Source organism: Balaenoptera borealis (genome assembly GCF_965194805.1).
Source record: "Balaenoptera borealis genome assembly, chromosome: 8".
Lineage (NCBI taxonomy): Eukaryota > Metazoa > Chordata > Mammalia > Artiodactyla > Balaenopteridae > Balaenoptera > Balaenoptera borealis.
Genome location: NC_138865.1, coordinates 13,158,516 through 13,177,778, shown reverse-complemented (window position 1 = coordinate 13,177,778; position 19,263 = coordinate 13,158,516). Strand labels below are relative to the sequence as shown.

The window sequence follows — 19,263 nt, the reverse complement described above, 5'->3', positions numbered from 1 at the left end:
GAGACCTGCCAGTTTTCCCTTTCAAAGGCCTCTCAGTGCCACCCCCTTCTCTCCATCCTGTTACTGCTACCCAACTTGTAGCTACTGTCGTCAATTCCCTGGACAAGTGCCAGCGCTTCCTAACTGGTTTTCCTGTTTCTGATCTTTCTGCCTCATTCTCCACACCATAGCATGAATGATCTTTTATAAATGCCTATCTGATTTCGTCCCACTCCCTCCTTGCTGAAAACATGACTTCTGTTTATATTTAGGATGAAGGTACAAATTCTTCACTTGGCCTGCAGGCCTCAGGGAGACTTGTCTTATGTCTGTCTCTAGCCTCATCTCACCACAGCTTTCCCCTCACTTGAAGACTTCCATCATATATCTCCTACCTCCGGGCCTTTGCACATGCTATTCTCTCTCCCTCTTCCTCCAACGCCTCCAATATCAGCTCAAAGGAGAGATTCCCACACCTTCCAAACAAGGTTGGGACTTAGTGTGATGCTTTCACCGAGCCTGGCCTTTCCCTTCTTTTGTAATGATGCATTTCATCAGGTGATTGTCTGAGAATGCTTCTCTTGCCCACCAGACTTACAGCTGCATGAGAGCAAGGCTGGTGCATGGCTTACCATCGTTTCCCAAACACCTAACACAGTGCTTGGTACAGAGTAGGTGCTCAGTCTGTTTTTTAAGTGAGTGAATCATATTATTTCATTTTACTGTACCATAATTTATTCAACTGTTTCTGTGGTTGGAAATCGAGGATGATTCCAAGTTTTCACATTCACCAAAAATATCACAGTGAATATCCCTATGGATAAATCATTGCTCATGTTTTTTTATTGCAATATAGTTAATGTACAATCTTAGGTAAGTTTCATGTGTACAACAGTGATTCACAACTTTTACAGGTTATATTTCATTTATAGTTAATATAAAATATTGGCTATAGTCCCTGTGCTGTACAATATATCCTTGTAGCTTATTTTATACATAGTGGTTTATACCTCTTCTTCCCCTACCCCTATCTTGCCCATCCCCTCTTCCCTCTGCCCGCTGGTAACCACTAGCTTTTCTCTATATCTGTGAGGCTGTGTCTTTTTTGTTATATTCACTAGTTTGTTTTAATTTTTAGATTCCACATACAAGTGATATACAGTATTTGTCTCTCTCTGTCTGGCTTATTTCACCAATACCCTCCAAGTCCATCCATGTTGGTGCAAATGGCAAAATTTTATTCTTTTTTCTGGCTGAGTAGTATTCCATGTGTGTGTGTGTGTGTGTGTGTGTGTGTGTGTGTGTATACACACACCACATCTTCTTTATCCATTCATCTGCTGATAGACACTAAACTGTACTCCAAAGACACTGTGGTATATATAGAGAGGTAGAATGAGGTAAGCTACAGGGAACAATACACATAGAAACTTCTGCTGTATGAATAGTTTATCACCAAGTCAGAACACTTTATATTTTACTTATAATTTGCGTCTTATTACATCCTGAAATTTAAAAATGACTCCACACAACACCACTCACAGGATGGGTTGTCGTGTTGCAGGAGATGTTCGGAATGATATTTACGTCACCCTGATCCATGGGGAGTTTGACAAAGGGAAAAAGAAGACACCGAAGAACGTGGAGGTGACCATGTCTGTGTATGATGAGGAGGGCGGGCTCTTGGAGGTACGTGGTGTCCCCAGCAGTCCCGCTGCCATCACACGCTCCTTTACAACCACAGGACTTGGGGCATGATGTTAATTGTTCTCCACTGTAGAGTGCATTTGGTGTTTTCACAAGGAAAAAATAGGAAACCTGTTAAATTTGTGATTAGCAATCACCAATTGTAGTAATAAATTCATGTAGACTCTTATTTTCATGATTTCTCCTGTGCTGAGAAAGACCTTAAGCCACCAGGGATTTCAGGTGTACACTTCCGATGCAGAGATTCTGTATCATTTTCAAGTTATTTAGCCACTTTCAAGACTGATAAGGTCCTCCGGGGCTGGCATGGAGTGGCATTCCTGCCCAGGTCATGTGGAGGGCACACGCCCTCCCCCTGGGTGAGCTAAACCAGCAGAGATGCGCCCGTTAGAGCTGTTACACCAGAAGGGCTCTTGGTTCTAGGTCAACTACCACGCTCTTTAGTTTTAGGAATCAGGAAACTGCAGCCCAGAAAGGATAAGCTATTTTCTCAGGGAAGCACAGGACTTAGTGGTGGCACTGGGAACGGACACAGGTGTCCTGCCTTCCGGTCCAACAGAAGTTACTCTTCATTCTGACATCAAGGAGAAGGAGAGACAGGGGGAGGCTTTCATTGTCCCAGCTGACATCTGGCTCCTCTTGTATGAGCCATAGTTACCTGCTTTGGAATCCACTCCATTCACTGAGTCCCTCACGGCGGGGGCACAGCCGAGTACACAACCTCTGCACTTCCCCATGGATATGATCATCTTCCAAGGAATCAGTTGACCAAGTTGTCTTCTGCATAGAGGGATAAGCAGAATGCTGTGGGCCATGGTACGGGAGTGATTTCTTTGTGCTGTTGAGAGAGTCCTTTTGCCCCAGGAGTTCAAGTACACATCTTCACGGCTCTGGTAACTAGCTTGGAAGTGCCCCCATGGAGGCCTGATGCTACTGAACTAAGTGGTTCATGTCTAGGAAGAGACACAATGAGTGAACATGCCACACCTACACACCAGGTCCTTAAAGCAGAGTATAGACAGGACCTCACACAGCAGTGTGTCTGCATGCATGCTGGAGCTCCCGGTCACCCTCTCTAGGCCTCTGTTCCCTGAGAGAGGAAAGAAGAAAGAAAGAAAGGACAGTGTATGGCTCGGATGGAAGAGAGAAGAAAAGTTCCAGCAAAGAGGAATGTTAAGCTTGTGCTGGGTGCCTTAGCTACTACACATTGAGATACTTGGACCCTCAAAGCGCTAGAAACTCGTTCTTCTTTTTTTTTTTTTTTTTTTAAATTATTTTTTTATTGAAGTGTAGTTGATTTACAATGTTGTGTTAGTTTCAGATGTACAACAAAGTGGTTCTGTTATCCATCCATCTATCTATCTATATTATTTTTCAGATTCTTCTCCCATATAAGTCATTAAAAAATATTGAGTATAGTTCCCTATGCTATACAGTAGGTCCTTGTTGTGTATCTATTTTATATATAGCAGTGTGTATATGTCAATGCCAACTTCCTAATTATCCCTCCCCGCTACCTTTCCCCTTTGGTAACCATAAGTTTGTTTCCTATGTCTGTGAGTCTGTTTCTGTTTTGTAAATAGGAGTGTTTTGTTCATTTGTATCATTTTCTTTAAGATTCCACATATAAGTGATATCATATGATATTTGTCTTTCTCTGTCTGACTTCACTTAGTATGGTAATCTCTAGGTCCATCCATGTTGCTACAAATGGCATTATTTCATTCTTTTTTATAGCTGAGTAGTGTTCCATTGTATATATATATATACACCATATTTTCTTGGAAACTCATTCTCACTCTACTGTTCACCCCCAGATGTAATCAGCTTATGTATGCCAATGTAAGGCATGTGCTGGCCATGTGGAATACCCTTAGTGTTCTAGATATTACTACCCGCTCCTAATTTTTTCTTTCCATCTGAAGAAAGCAATTCATCCTGGTGCTGGATACGAAGGCATTTCTGAGTACAAATCAGTGGTCTATTACCAAGTCAAGCAGCCCTGTTGGTATGAGACTGTCAAGGTGAGAATGTGTCATCAGTAACCCCTATCATATATGAAACCTCGTTTAGATCCCTTTCTTCTTTTTACCCACAAATCGCTCCTCCTTTATCCTGAAGTTTTAGATAGGTTGCCTGTGGTGTGCAATCAGAAATGAATTGATCATCGTAGCTCTGCAGAAGCTCATTTCTGTTTCGCAAACTTCAGAAATCTTAAGTAACATTCTCGTTCGTAAACGTGTTGAAATTGGAAGAGAGAAACTTGATGTTGTAATGATGTAAGAGGCTGCCAAGATGGTCCAGAACCAAATGGAAATTTTCACACTCTGCAAGCAGTTTCCTAACATTTCTTTCCTTCTTGGCCTCTAACCAAGTTTGCTGGGCTTCTTTTCAATTTAAATATGTGTCTTACAAATTCCAAAGTGCTCTCGAGATCAGTCCGCTCGTGTGAGCCTCACAGTAGCTCTGCGACAAACGGTCCGAGTTGCAGTAGCCCATTTTCTGATGACGTAACTGGCACTCAGAGAAGTGAAGTGACCAAGTTTCTCTAGCTGCTCGTGTCAGAGCCTAAACTGGATTCCACTTCTTCTGAGCCCCAGACTCCATCAACTCTTTCCTTTTTTGTTGTTCTGGTTTTTTACTGAAGTATAGTTGATTTACAATGTTGTGTTAATTTCTGCTGTATAGCAAAGCGATTCAGTTATACATATATATACATTCTTTTTTATATTGTTTTCCTTTATGGTTGACTTCTGGATATTGAATATAGTTCCCTGTGCTATACAGTAGGACCTTGTTCTTTATCCACATCGGCTTTTTCTGATTGTCAAAGTTTTATGAGCTCTCCATAGAAAACTAAAAAAAAAAGTTGCACTAATATCTTAATTCAGAAGTAACCATTTTCCACAATTTTATATACTTCATATGTTTTGGATCATGCTGTTCATACAAATTTATATTGTGCCTTTTCAAACTCTCTTGAGGCATTAAAAAGCCTTCAGAAGTATATTTTTAGATACTTGCATAATATTCGTTATATAATCATGCCATAATTTATTTAACTATTTGCTACAAATTCTCTGCTCTATACATTGCTCCATGCCTCTGTTTCCCCTGTCTCTTCTGTATATGTAAGCAGCAAAAAAAAAAAAAAAAAAAGCTTCCTTGTCCCCAGTATTTTATCTTTTCCTTCTATTATAGGCCCTAACTATTAACATATCCATGTACACCTTGCAGTCTTGTGCACAGACCTGAAAGTACTGATCTTTTCTCTCTGAAGTATCTCCTGCTTCACACTTGAGAAAGCACTAGAAATTTGTAATATCTCCGTTTTCAGAATCTATGATAAACAGCAAAGGTGATCTTCTCTTGAGATTCTTTTGGTTTTGAAAAATAGCTAAATCTCCTTTGAATGAAACCCTGCACCAAATCTAACTCTATAGGAATTACTCAATGTGATCAGATACTAAAATGTGCCTCATTTTATAAAATGAACTGAGTGCGGGGGACTGTATTGATACTCCTTATTATTGTGCAGGTATCCATTGCTATAGAAGAAGTTGCTCGCTGCCATATAAGATTTACCTTCCGACACCGGTCATCTCAGGAATGTGAGTATTAGGAGGTCTATGACATATTTCAATCAAACAGTGTTTACTCTTGCTTGACAGCTCTTTTGTGGGTTTGTAGAATGAGATACTTGAAATCTTTATTTCAAGATTCATTGAAGCTAAGGAAATCTTAAAATGAATTTTTCTATGCTTCCAAGATCTGTGTTTATCATTGTATATTAGAATTTCCCTGAAATGTGTTCTATGAGTACTAAGGTTCTACAATGCTAATAGATGCTGTCTGACAAAAAGAGTTTCCCTGTTGAATAGGGATAGAAAGTGCTTGTATATTATGTCTCCCTCTTAGACATTCACCGTGTATGTTGCCACATTGCTGAGAAATCCTGAAGCAAGAAAACTGTTCAATCTGTTGTTTCCCAAATTATTTTTTTTTCGTGAAAGAACTGTTTCAAGTCTTAGATCACAGTTTATGAGTTGACTTTCCTAAGGTGTGAACAGAGGAGAATATTGATTATTTTCAGACTGATCACAACATTTCTGGAAGTGTTGTTCTCATTCAGCACTGCATAAAAATGCAGTCCTTCCTTCCAAACTGAATTTTTTGAATGCCATCTACCTACCAGACTGCAGGCCAGGCCCTGAGTAGATGACAGCAAATAGGACACAGTCACTGCTCTGAAAAGTCTCTGTGGTCTAGTTAGGAAGATGAGCAAGAAAACAGGTGATGAAGTTCAGATCAACGTGATACGTGTTACAGCAGCAAACATCAAGGAGTAAGCACAGTACCTAACCCCGCCTGGGGATTTATGCATAAGGTTTCCTACATCCTAGCTGAGACTTGAAGGTGAGCAGAAGTTAGGCCAGTGAAGGGTGCTGGTGGAGAAATGTGTTTGAAAAGCAAAGTGAGCTCGGTAGGGCTAAAGTGGGAGCCATTATGATATTAGATTGAACCATCTGAAATTGCCATTTTTGTAGGTCAGTATCAGATAGTCAAGTATCAGCAAATAGTCAATTATCAGCAATTTCGTACAGTTCTCCATCATACTAAGCTAGCATTTATCAAGCTCTTAGTTTGTACCAGACACTATGCGAAGCTCTATTCATACACCATCTTGTTTAGTATCTACAGTAATCAATAAGACCCATACACATTTTAATCCACATTTATATGTAAAGAAACTGAGGCACAGAGATGTTAGGTATGTGCCCAAGGTCACAGGGCTAGTAAGTTCCTGGATTGACATGTCAGTGGTCTGATTCCAGGCAGGCTAGAGCCAGATCATGAAAGATGAAGGTTCTTTTGAACTCTGTTATGAAGGAGCCATTAAAGAATGCGGTATGGGTGGTGCTGGTGGTTGTGATTTCGTATATATTTATAACAGCTTTAGTCACAGTACCCCCAAATTGGCCGTCAACAGGAGAACAGATGAACAAACTGTAGTATAATCCTATGCTCAGCCAATCTGGGTAACACGAGTCACAGCAGACCTTAGAGGTGTGCCTGTGGTGAGAACAGGCCATGAGTCACCCCAGCCGTAGACATTTAAGCAGGGGACATGGTGAGCTCAGAGGCCAACACCTGAAGACCAGGAGAGAGGCCCTTTGCTTCCTCAGGAGGCTGGACCCTCCTCCCCCAAATGCCACAGGACACACAAATCCACTTCTGGCACCGGGGCTACTGTCTTGGTAAGAAGAGAGGAACAGAAATCTTAGATGGCATCACAAACCTTGGAAGATAATAAACAAAATACTTACTGAGTCTGTCTTAGAACAGCAGTAGTGAGATAGCTCATGGGAAGGTTTTGGAGCAGGGCAGTTGACTTGATTAGATTTGATTTTGGAGATCCCCAAAGGGTGGAGAAGAGCTGGAGACAGAGAGATTTGTTATGAAGATCTTGTGGGAATACAGGGAAGAGGTGAGGGTGGCCTGGCCTCAGGTGGGAACAGCAGGGACGGAGAGAAAAGGCACAGCCTCCAGAGGCGCTCAGGACGTGGAGTTGGCATGGGGGTGGGGTCAGTGTCAACACCCACAGTTCTGATTTGGATGACCGAGTCGATACTGATGTCATTCATTCACAAATATAGGAAAAGGCGCATACTTGGGGGCACCAGAAGATTTCAGTTAGGGAACTATTTCCTTCAAGGAGTCTGTGACGTGGACGGTACGTATGGCTTATTGGGGCTCGCTCAACTGTGTTGTTTATAGCACGATTGAACACCAAACCCCAGAGCAAAATGTGCCATCAGCTCTCATAGCCATCACCCTCTGGTATCTTTCTGCCCTGCTCAGACATGTATTCCTGTCTTTTCAGCCAGAGATAAATCGGAGCGAGCCTTCGGGGTGGCCTTCGTGAAGCTGATGAACCCGGATGGCACCACTCTGCAGGACGGGAGGCATGATCTGGTGGTTTATAAGGTGGTGCTAAAGAAAGAGGCTCAGAAAGTGGCTAAGGACATATTTACTCCCCCTGAAATTGGTTCTGAAAGCTCCTTTCAGACTTATGTGTATAAATATCAGAAACTTCTCTCGGGCTGTACATGTTTGCCTCTTCAAGTCCAGAACCCCAGAGGACTGTGGTCACACCAGCCGCATGGTCTCCCATCCCTTTAGTCTTTTAAATGATGGTCCCTCCCTCTCGTGCCCATGGCGTCCGTGGAGGTGAACAGTCAAGGGCTGTTATTCTGCTCTTTGCGTCAGCCTATGTGGAGCGTTGATAGTTGCACTGCTGGGCTGGGTTACAGTGTGGTGGATGTGGTAGGATGTGGTTTTCATATCAGCGCGAGCCAGGCACCATTTCTCCGCTCTGTGGCCTCCTTTCCTCTCCTATCAGTTGTGTCCTTATTCTTCCCTCTAACTGCTGCAGAGCTATCGCTTCCACTGAGATTTTAGAGCAGAAAGCAGATGTTGGGAAGATCTCATTTGTCCAACAATATCCAGCAGGCTTTTCACACGGTTGGTAGCTTTTTTGAGATGAATCCACCTGATGTGTATTTCCCTTAGCAGCTCCTGAGCTCAAAAATAGTGTTGGAAGCCACGGCAAGCTGTTTCTTCTCAAAGGACCCAGTGAAGTATCATTGTGACCATTTACATGTTCAAGAAAATGAAATCCAACCTTATTCTTTATGTATCTACTTATAGCAGAGACTAGAATGTTGACTTCTAGTTCATAACTTATTCTGTTTTCATTCAATGTCGAAATTATTTCTGGACTCAAACTCTGGGACAGTATCACAGTACCTCGGAGTTGGAAGGGATCTAATTTGATAAAACTTCATTTCTCAGGTTGGAAATACACTGCGCTCATGATAGATACTAATTTATTTGCACATGAGAGATTTTGTCCACCACTTGGTGTCCCTAACATGCTTCCTTTGCAGGGTGACAACAAGAAAATGGAAGATGCTAAATTCTACCTGACCCTGCCTGGAACCAAAGTGGAGATGGAAGAAAAGGAGCTCCAAGCATCCAAAAGCCTAGCCAACTTTACGCCAAACAAGGATAGCACAAAAGACAGCTTTCAGATTGCCACCCTCATCTGCTCCACAAAGCTCACTCAGAATGGTAGGTGTGGTGACCTCAGTGACGCCAGAATGAGTTTTCTATTTGGTCCTCCTAGGCTTCTTTGTTAGGCTCAGGGGACTGGACGCTGTGGGGCTGTGTCTTCTGAGGTAGGGTCCTGGGCTATCACGTGATGTTCTGGGTAGTACTGATTAGATAGCTAAAGCTCTTCCTGAGGCTTCTTTGTCTGTCTTTCCACTAGAATGAGAAGCATTTTGGTGGTTTTTAAATATGGGAAAACCTATAAATGTATTCATTAACAGAGGCTGTGAATTTCGAAAGTCTTATGTTTCCTTCCTTCAAGGCAGCAAAGAACTCTGATACTGTGCTCTGTATGATGTATGTAACAAGAAATGTTGGTACTAAGGGGAGGATACTGGCAGAGGGGCATCAGTCTCCTGCCCAAGCAGGTATGGCAAAGAGCAAGGAGGGTTTCCTGTTAGCATTCCGTCTGTCTCCCATATAGAGTCCTCTTTCTTGATTTTTTCCCCAAGCAGTCAGATTTTCCATAACATCAGCTGAAGAGTTCAAATGCGGCTTCATTTTGTCCCTTCATGAAATCTGATAGCAATTTTCACTTCTCTTGTGTATATCATGACATTTGATAGCCAATAACAGCTTCTTATTCATTTAACCTATGTAATTTGTAAGGTGTCCTGCAGAATATAGTGATCCAAGAAATAGCTGCTTTGGGGACTTGCTTTAGAAATTCTTTGTCCCCTGTGCCGTGTGGAGGATTAGTCCCTTTGACCTCTGAGAAGATTTGGGGGCTCTGCCTTAGGGAAGTGATAAGGTAGACAAAACAGCTGAGATGTAAGGTACACTCAAGGATCAGATAGCATGTGGTTGATCTTTAGAACGGGTCAGTATTGTTTATTTTGATGAATCTTGGTGGCGTAGAGAATATGGATAGTATTTCAACTTGGACAATTGATTAGACTCAACAGAGTGAGGCTGAGAGCTGTTACATATGGGAAAGTAAAAGCAGGCACCGAAAATTAAGCCAGAGAAAAGGCAAAACTATGGAGACATGAAAAGATCCGTGGTTACAAAGGGCTTGGGGAGAGAGGGAGGGATGAATAGGCAGAGCACGGGGGATTTTTAGGGCAGTAAAACTATATACTAAATGATACCCTAATGGGTACGTGGATGCACCTCATTATACATTTGTCAAAAGCCGCAGAATATACTGCACAGAGCGAACCCTCACTTAAACGATGGACTTCAGTTAATAATCTTTATCAGTGTTGACTCAGCATTTGTAACAAAGGTACCACGGTAATGCAGGATGTTAATAATAGGGGAAGCTCTGGAACCTTGAAGGGGTATATGGTAACTCTCTGTACTTTGGGCTTAATTTTTCTGTGAACCTAAAACTGCTCAAAAAAAAAAAAAAGTCTATTAATTAGTAAAAAAAAAAAAAAAAAAATACTGAAAGTTAAGCCAGAAGGCATTCTGAGCTTTATGGAAGACACGAGAAAACCTTATCAATGATATAACCCTTGCTAGGGAAAAAGTAAACATAAATAAACTGCTGATACGAGGTTAAGTAGTATAATGTTTATGGGAGATGATTTACAAAGTGTATCAAAGATCTTAAATGTATTCAGACCCTTTGACCCAGTACTGTGACCCCTAGAAATTGAACCTAAATAGACAATGAGAGATGTGCACAAAGATTTATATATGAGGATGTTTCCCTATGATTCATAATAGGGGAACAGTGCAAAGAATCCAAATGTCCAATAGTTGGGGTCAGGTTAAAGTATATAATGTTATTAAATGATAAAATATATGCAGCTGTGAAATATATTTCAAAACAGTCAAAGACATGGGAAAATGTTAACACTATGTAGAGGATAATCCCGGTTTTGTTTAAATGTATGAGGATAATTTGGAGCCTAATGCCTGGGTTCAGATCCCAGCTCTGCCACTTACTAGCTGGTTCATCTTGGGCAAGTCACTTGATCTCTCTGTGACTTGGTTTCCTCAGTTTTAGAATGGGAGTAATGATAGTATTTATTTCAAAGAATGAAGTAAATTAAAATAAGTAGAAGCAAAGCAACAATGTGTAGCACGTTGTAAACACTACATGAGTATTAACTGTTGTCATCATCATCGTTATTATACGTACACAGAAAAAGAATAAAAAAAAATTATTACTCTAAAAGTTTGGATGATAGTTCTTATTTTCTTTATTCTTTCTGGTATTTTCCAAATTTTTAACTATGAAATGTCAAAGTGTTATTTTTTTTTAGCTCTGATGGTAGATGATAGAAAGCATCGATGTACTTTTGGGGCTCTAAAGGGATATTTGAAAGAGACAGCGTTTACCAAACATCTAGTAGATTATCCTTCCTAGAGACTAGGTTTGAAGAAAACAAGTAATAAAAGTTTGTAAAATTAACTTATTAGAGATAATGGTTAGAGATAACCATATTGTTACATTGTTTATTATCTCCCAGGCAAAACTTTAGGAAGCTTATTGACAGGTAGCAGTACTCAACTTGAAGCGCTGATACCAACATCACGCATCTTCTAAATGTTCCAAACCTGTGCTGTCCCGTGCCTTACGTAGCTTGCGAAATTTAAATTAATTAAAGTCAAGTGAAGGTATGACTGCAGTTCCTTGGTTACATTCGCCCCATTTCAAGTGCTCAGTGGTTTTCTTTGTCTGGTGACTTTCCTACTGGACAGCACAGGTTGCAACGTTCCCATCATCACAGAAACTTCCATCGGGTAGAACTGTCCTCTTCCATATGTTGTCATCCCGTTCCTAGTGTTTAGATCTCAAAAACACTCAACATACTTTTAAAAAAAAGTCTCCAAGAATATCCTGTCCCAAAGAAGACTTAAAGACGCAAACCCATCTAAACCAGAGCGGGGTGATCTGCTGACAACCTGGATGGGGGTAGGAAGAGGGGACAGATTTGGGGAAGATGAGGTGACATCGTGAGCATCAGAGAAAATGGGGCATTCCCAGTGACAGATAATAAGTGTGTTTGCTTTCTTCTAATTTGATGGGAGTGATAAAGAACCAATTCAATTTCTTCTGAGAAAGAAGCTGAGGAACATGAATAAATCATCAACTCTATGAGGGCATTTGTTGATCAAGAGGAGGGTAGCTGTTCTCCTTTCACTCGGAGGCCATGACCAAAGGCGTTTCTCCTTAGCCTTTGGAGAGCTATTATTACTCCAAAGTTAAAAACCACTGGACTTTTTTACAAACAGAGCCTGTAGGCACCTTCATTATTTTATGAATTTTTTCAAAACTAGAACAGACTGATTTATATGGGATCATTTTGTTGCTGGGCCCATATGGAGGGTGAGAATAGAGCAGAGGGAGAGAGGAGTCAAGTCTCTGCAGGTGTGGATCCGTGCCAGGCCATTCACAGACATCTCATTTTACCCACCAACAGCCTAGCACATGAAGACACCAATGTTGTCGTTATTAACCTCAGTTTACTGATCAGAGCGCCGAGCTGAGGTGCTGAAATATTTTGCCTAAACTCATAAGTGGTGGACTTGGGTCCGAAAACAGATATTTGTAACTCCAAAACTTAGGGTTTTTCTTTGTCATTCTTTTCTTTTTTAAATGTTATGGTCCCTAACCCTTTCCCAAAGGTAATCACTACCCTAAATTTGGGGATTATCATTCAGAGTACTGTGAATTCTTATATACTTTTTTTTTTTTTGGCCTCGAGGCATGTGGGATCTTAGTTCCCCAACCAAGGATCAAACCCGTGCCCCCTGCAGTGGAAGCACAGAGTCCTAACAGCTGGACTGCCAGGGAAGTCCCAATTCTTACATACTTCTGATGGTGATGTAAATGGGGACGACTTTGGATAACATTTAGATAGTATCTAATGTGGTTAGAGGTGGTCATTCTTGATAATCCAGAAATGTAGTCTAGTTTTATACCTCAGAAAAGCTGCTGATACCAGATAGGCATATGAGAATGTTTGCAGCAGAATTGTTTGTGACAGCTCAAAACCACAACCCACTGGTTGTTTATCGACAGTAGAATGGATAAATTCTGGTACCTCCATACCATGGGATAGATACTCTACAGCAATCAAATGAAATTAATCAGAGCTATTCATCAACCTGTATGAATCCCAGAAACACGGTGAGTCTAGGGCTGTTTCTGTAACACCGTGTCACCACTTTTCTTGCCCTAAGACCTTATGAGTCACCAGATGCCAAATGTATTCCTAATATGAGCAGTGATGGGGCATGCAAATATCTCTAGGGAGTAAACCTCTAGACTGATTAGTGGGTTCCTTGCAGATTCTTAAATCTGCTGCGTGACTCTTCAGCATGATGAAGTATCCAAATCCTTTTCCTTAGGCAGCCACAAATGGCAGGTAACAAATGGTGAGGTAACAAACGGCACGGTACGGTTGACTAGCACGTGGCAAAAATAGGAGGTGGGAAGATGGAAGTAGACAGTGCCTAGTGGATAGGCGTAGCACAGTGCCTATTATTAAGTACTTACTTACGGAATGAAGAAAGTGAAGAATTGTCTTGAGTACACTACCAGCTTCCTTGGGACTCCTGGTTCTGTTTCCATCCATCTGTTCAATCTTTGATCCAGCATGTATTGAATACCTACCAGGTGGCTAGTGCTATGATGCGGTATAAGAAGGAATGCAATAAGGTTCCTTCCCTGGAATGTCTCAATCTATGGGAAGAGCCAAAGAGATACCAAGTGTGTTGTTAATTACTTGCCCTAAGGTATATGTATGTGGGCAAGGAGTGCAGATAGCAGAGAACGACTGGGTCTGTCTTCCCAGACGGAATAATGTTTGAGATGGGTCTTGAAGTAGAAGTAGCAGCTGACTGAATACATAGTATTGTAAGTATTTCTGGGCATTTCAGACAAAGGGAAGACATATGCAAAGACAGGGAGCGATTTCAGAGCATGCCATAGCTTGGGGAGTATTGAGTTGATCTGTCTGACTGCAATGGGCCGGCAGGAGGGTCATAGGAGGGGCCTTACTGCCTTCTCTGACTGGTATTGGGACTTTATTCAGTTGACAGTGGGAAGTCTCTAGGCTTTGGAGGCTTCCCAGGGACTAAACAGTCTGCAAGCCAGTAGAACAAACACACTGAAGCAAATTGACTGTTCTAATGAACAGAATACATTTTCAGCTGCTTATAAATATATATTTATACAAATCCATTGATTAAAAAGTACAGATTGCTACTTTTACTAGATACTGCTCTGTAAATAGTAACATGATGCACTAAACAAAATGATGAAGTAGTAACAGTCCAGCTGCCTGCTTTGTTTCCCTGTTATTTCACTTTTAGTATCTAGACATTCATTAAAGCTGTAAGGGACTTAAAGATCCCAAATTCTGCATTTTTAAGTCCAAAAACACCTCAAGACTTTTGTCCCAGACTTACCCTAAGGACCATTCATCTGTTCTGCCTTCTTTTCAAGATAGCAACCCATCTGATCTGCTCGTCTGTTTATTTCTTTGAAGGACTCTGGGGAGGCAATATGACAGAGTAGCAAGGACATGGTTTTGGGGAATCAGATAAATCTCATTAAATTCCATTCATACCACTCCCTGGCAGTTGTGTGACCTAAGACAAGTAATTTAATTTCACAAAACCTCAGTTTCCTCATCTCAAAAATGGAAGAAATAAAATCTGCTCTATGGTTACCAAAGGGGGAAGGTCAGGGGGAGGGATAAATTAGGAGGTTGGGATTAACATATACACACTACTATATATAAAACAGATAACCAACAAGGACCTACTGTATAGCACAGGGAACTCTACTCAATACCCTGTAATAATCTCTATGGGAAATAGAGTCTGAAAAAGAATAGATATATGTATATGTATAACTAAGTCACTTGGCTGTACACCTGAAACTAATACAACATTGTAAATCAACTACAATATTAAAAAAAATTCTTTTAAGTTAAAAAAAATAAAATAAAATCTGCTCTACAGTGTGGATATGATATTTAAATGAATCAATGCACATATGTAAGTTTTTATTTTCCTCTCTGCATCCACCGAGACACACATAGTGACAAGGGACAAATTAAGCAATGCAGCAATTTAAAGGTAGGAAGGTTATTTAAGTGTTTCATCGGTAAGGCTGTGATGTCTTATATGAGAGACGTGAGTTCTATTCGGGCATCATTTTATGTTCTTGTACATTCGTGGTTGGTTTTTTTCCTCTGAAGAAGGAAAGAAGACCCCAAGGTTTTCTCTGATTTAGGTAGGAGACAGTAAATTAGAAGACTGCATAAGGTATTAGCCACCGTTAGGAGCAATGATCTTTTCTAGAGAGCTCTGTCACTGTGTCCTGAAATGGTGTGCGTTGCTCTGCTAATCCGTGTCTAACGCTTATGGTTTGTGGTTGTTCTTCCTAGTTGACCTGTTAGGCTTGTTAAATTGGCGTTCGAACCCTCAGAACATTAAACGCAACTTAAAGAAGTTAATGGAGGTGGATGGAGGAGAAATTGTTAAGGTATGTTTATATATTCACAGTTAGGACTACAGCCACTGCATCCTTAGTTCAATATTTTAAATTAAACTGATGAGTGTAAACATAAAACTTGTCTAAATTGGGAAGCAAGTGTGCCAGTTTTTAGAAAAATGCTATTTTTAAACCTGTTGAAACCTAATTATCCCCGAATTTCTGCAGTCTGGAGCTAAACTGAAAGCACCAAATAACCTCTCTGTTTTTCTTATCTTCAGTTTTTGCAAGATACGCTAGACGCACTTTTTAACATAATGATGGAAATGTCAGACGATGAAACATATGACTTCCTTGTGTTTGATGCACTGGTAAGCAGTTACACGTATTATCTAGTGTTTGTTCTCACAACTGTGTGGTTTTTGATAGTTCAGTATTATAAATAATTGTGATGCATAGGCTCCTGCATATGTATTTGTATACATTTCTCTGATGATTTCTTGAGTCTACATTCCCACAAGTAACATTAGATACAATTGACTTATAGTCAAGACGTTTATGGCTTTGTTTCCTGTTAGATCTTCCCTTTTGATAAGCTTTCTCTTTCTCATTAGGGAAAACAAGCTGTTTTATTACATTTGAAATCAGGAATCCCTTTAACTCGCTTTAAAATTGTCTGGTCCTAAACCAGGAGATACCGTTAACAAAGACGACTGTGGTTTGTTGTGTATGCGTGTCCTTGTGCGTTCTTGCAAGGGAGAGTGAATTTGCACGTCAGAGATGAGTCTTGGTCTCATTATGTACAATACGCAACCCAGCAGACAATTCAAATTGTCACACAAAGTGCTAAAACATGCAACCCATTCCAAGACCGGAAATCCAAAGAAAGAGAGGGGATATCGGACTCTGGGAAAGTCAGAGATGGCAGTGGAGTGGCGGAAGCTGACACATCCAAACTAAGCATCGTTTTCTGATCGTTGGGGTTAAAGTTCAGGGCAGAGTTTTCCCTGAATGTTGCAGCAAAGAAGGAGGAAGGTAAATTGCAGCTTCAGGTCATTCATCAACTTGGAGAGACTGCTAGATTCAAGAAGAGTTTAGGATGTTGACACTTAAGGATGTAAGACAAAGAGAGAAGTGCCCCCAGCTGCGATCACACCTGGCCAGGTTTATGGGCAAGAGAGTCTGGTAATGACTCCATGGGAGAAGGTCTGGAGAGAGATTCCCGTGGGACAGAGCAGCTGGCAAAGGGCATGTGTGGAAGTCCCAGGTGCCCCTTCTTTTGCTCTCTTCTATCACAAGTAGGTGCAAAGTGGTTATTTGTATCAGTAGATTCTATGTCCGGTAGTGATAAGAGTTAACATGAGCAGAAAATCGAGACTCAGAAAGTCTGGTGAGTTCAGTTATTAGGGACACCCACACTGCACTGAGGAGACAGATGTCCTGGAGTATTTCATTAGCTGCATCCTTGGGTTAGTGTTTACTATTCCCATGGGAAACCCTTCCCCGCGCCCTTCCCCCTCTCATCCCGTTTTCTTCCCTGACTTGGTTACCCGTGCGCTGCCCTCTCTCTGAGGCAGTCAGCTCTCCGAGGCTAGGGGTGCTGGCTTATACTGGTTTCCTCGCAGCATTTAGCACAGTGCCTGACACTTAATGGTCTCTCTCTGTTCGTGTTAAATAAGAAGAAACTCCAAGACTTGGCCTGAGCTCTGGAATAGTAACATGGGAATGCTACCATAATGACCAAGAAGGAAAAGAAGGCCCCAGACGTTCAGCTCCAGCTTGTTGACGGAATGCCAGGGGTTGTGCTATGCTGCTATTTATGTTTTTCACCTTTGGCAGGTGTTTATTATTTCACTGATAGGAGACATCAAGTTCCAGCATTTCAATCCCGTCCTCGAGACCTACATTTACAAGCACTTCAGTGCCACTCTGGCCTATGTGTAAGTACCAGGCCCGGGCAGGGCTTGTGGCTGCAGTGTCGGGTTTGTGCTCTTCTTGGGACCGGGTTGTTGAGAAACCAGAGGGACGTGAGCTGAGTGCCCTTGCCTCGAAGTGCAGAACCTTGTTCTAAGCTTCCCTGGGGAAAGTGGGAACCATCTAACTGTTCTAACCATGGCAAAGGGATTACATTCAGGCCCCGCTTTCTGGGAAGTTACGGAAGAGATAAGACTGTACTTCTTTAAGAATCCGGAGCATCTACAGGTGGAGGAGTTGAAGCTGTTAGGGGCACAGTCCAGGACAGAGGACCCTGCCCAGGATCTTAGGAGGCGGGTGTCGGTGGGATCAGCGTGACGCCCCAATGGGATCAAACAGAGGATGAAGCAGGACGACATGTGATAGAACTGAGGGTCATTCCCTCAACCGTACGCCGCAAGTGCTTTGTAGAATTTATTACCTAGAGGTTATGAGAAGATTTAATTTTGTTTCTTTTACGTAAGAGGGAATGGTCTCCACCTTTCCCAGAGTGCAGCCTTCTTTCTGTCTTTGGTTTATGAGCCCCTGACTGAGCTGAGATGGCAAAGATCTTTCTGACAGTCGCTTATGCCAGATCGTGCCAAGTGCTGCTGACCTGCTCTGTCATTCAGATCCTTGATCCCTCATGTCTTTTTCTGAACTAAACAAGAAAGTTCTCGGTTTTATTTGCATAAAGGTCTAGAAATGTAATAAACCATAAGTGACCTAGAAGAGCTGTCATGTAGCATAATCCGCAATTAACACAATGGATATCATGCCCACTGGGTTGGGGGAAGCAGCAGATACACCAGTGATAGGGCTCTTCCCACCCTATAGTCTCACTTTCTAAGTAGGTAGCAGCTACAAGAGATGAAATCCTATCATTGGGTTTCTATTACACAGAGCCACGTGCAACACTCCAGGTGGTGTGTTTCTGGTAATCTGGGTTTATTTGCAAGAATGGATCTGTTCCACATGATTCCTGTGAATTTTTCTTAATATTAGGAAAACTCAGAGATTCCCAGAAGGAAAGTTCAGAATATCAGTGCCCTCAAAAATGTGAGCTAGCCCAAGATTACGACAACACCTAGTCCAAAGACTCTGGAAGGACACAAAGAACAACCTAAAAATCCCAGAGCAGTTTCATGTGTTCACATGCTCAGAACCATGGGTTTCTCTTCTTCCCACACGCAGTAAAGTTTCCATCTGGCTCCAGTTGATGGATCCCAAACAGCTGGGGCTGTTGGATTGGAGGGAATTAGACTTCTTTTAAGGTGACTACCTTTTTCAGACAGTCCCTCCCTTACAGGAACACCTGAACATGTCTGTAGAGCATGCTAGAGATTAAAATATACTCACGATTCGAGTCCCGAAACTCTTTGATTTCTTGATCATTTTTTAAAATCCTGCAAAGGGAAAGAAATCATCCCTTCTTTCTAAGCAGAAGGGAAGCTCCAAGCCTAGACCGCAATGAGAAAACTAAAGTACGAAGGAGTTAACTTCCCTGTTCAGGGCATATTCTAGAAGAAATAATTATTATAGTTGTGATTTCTACTCCCCCAGGAGGCCAAGTTCCCTTCTGTATAGCATACCCCAAACCCCAGAGTACCACTTTGCCCCATTGACATTTTTCTCCTTCTTGCCCTTTTCAGGAAACTCTCCAAGGTACTGAACTTTTACGTGGCGAATGCAGATGACTGCAGCAAGACGGAATTGCGTTTTGCTGCCTTGAAAGCCTTAAAGTACTTGTTTAGGTTCATCATCCAATCTAGAGTGCTCTACTTGAGGTAATGGTGACCGTAATAGAGTGTTGACGCTCTCCATCCTCTCTTCCCATATTTTCCCTTAATCCTAATGCTCACGTTCAGCTCTGTGAGCAGTTGGGTCATGGAACTGCCAAATTTCAGAACTTCAGGGTGAAGATGAGGGTGGACTACACAACTGTTAAAGAAGGTTCATGTGACGTCCTTTTGGATCAGCAGAATTTCTAGGGCGGTAGTGCTAGCAGGACTTAGGGATGCAGGTGACTACAATGTGCAACTTACTGG

The 19,263-nt window shown here is 41.7% G+C and overlaps 1 protein-coding gene across 2 annotated transcripts in view; it reads left to right on the top strand.

Annotated features, from left to right (window-relative positions):
* Positions 1–19,263, top strand: part of DOCK5 (dedicator of cytokinesis 5) — a 214,915-nt gene that overhangs the window by 125,990 nt on the left and 69,662 nt on the right. For both annotated transcript variants that reach the window (XR_014247657.1, XM_082402765.1), the window contains exons 14-22: positions 1,544–1,668; positions 3,612–3,710; positions 5,225–5,297; positions 7,571–7,674; positions 8,637–8,820; positions 15,216–15,313; positions 15,544–15,633; positions 17,102–17,202; positions 18,868–19,002. Coding sequence is in view for 1 of the 2 variants with exons in the window: in XM_082402765.1 (XP_082258891.1) it covers positions 1,544–1,668; positions 3,612–3,710; positions 5,225–5,297; positions 7,571–7,674; positions 8,637–8,820; positions 15,216–15,313; positions 15,544–15,633; positions 17,102–17,202; positions 18,868–19,002 (1,009 nt within the window). In the remaining variant the exon portion in view is untranslated. The remainder of the gene's footprint in view (positions 1–1,543; positions 1,669–3,611; positions 3,711–5,224; positions 5,298–7,570; positions 7,675–8,636; positions 8,821–15,215; positions 15,314–15,543; positions 15,634–17,101; positions 17,203–18,867; positions 19,003–19,263) is intronic.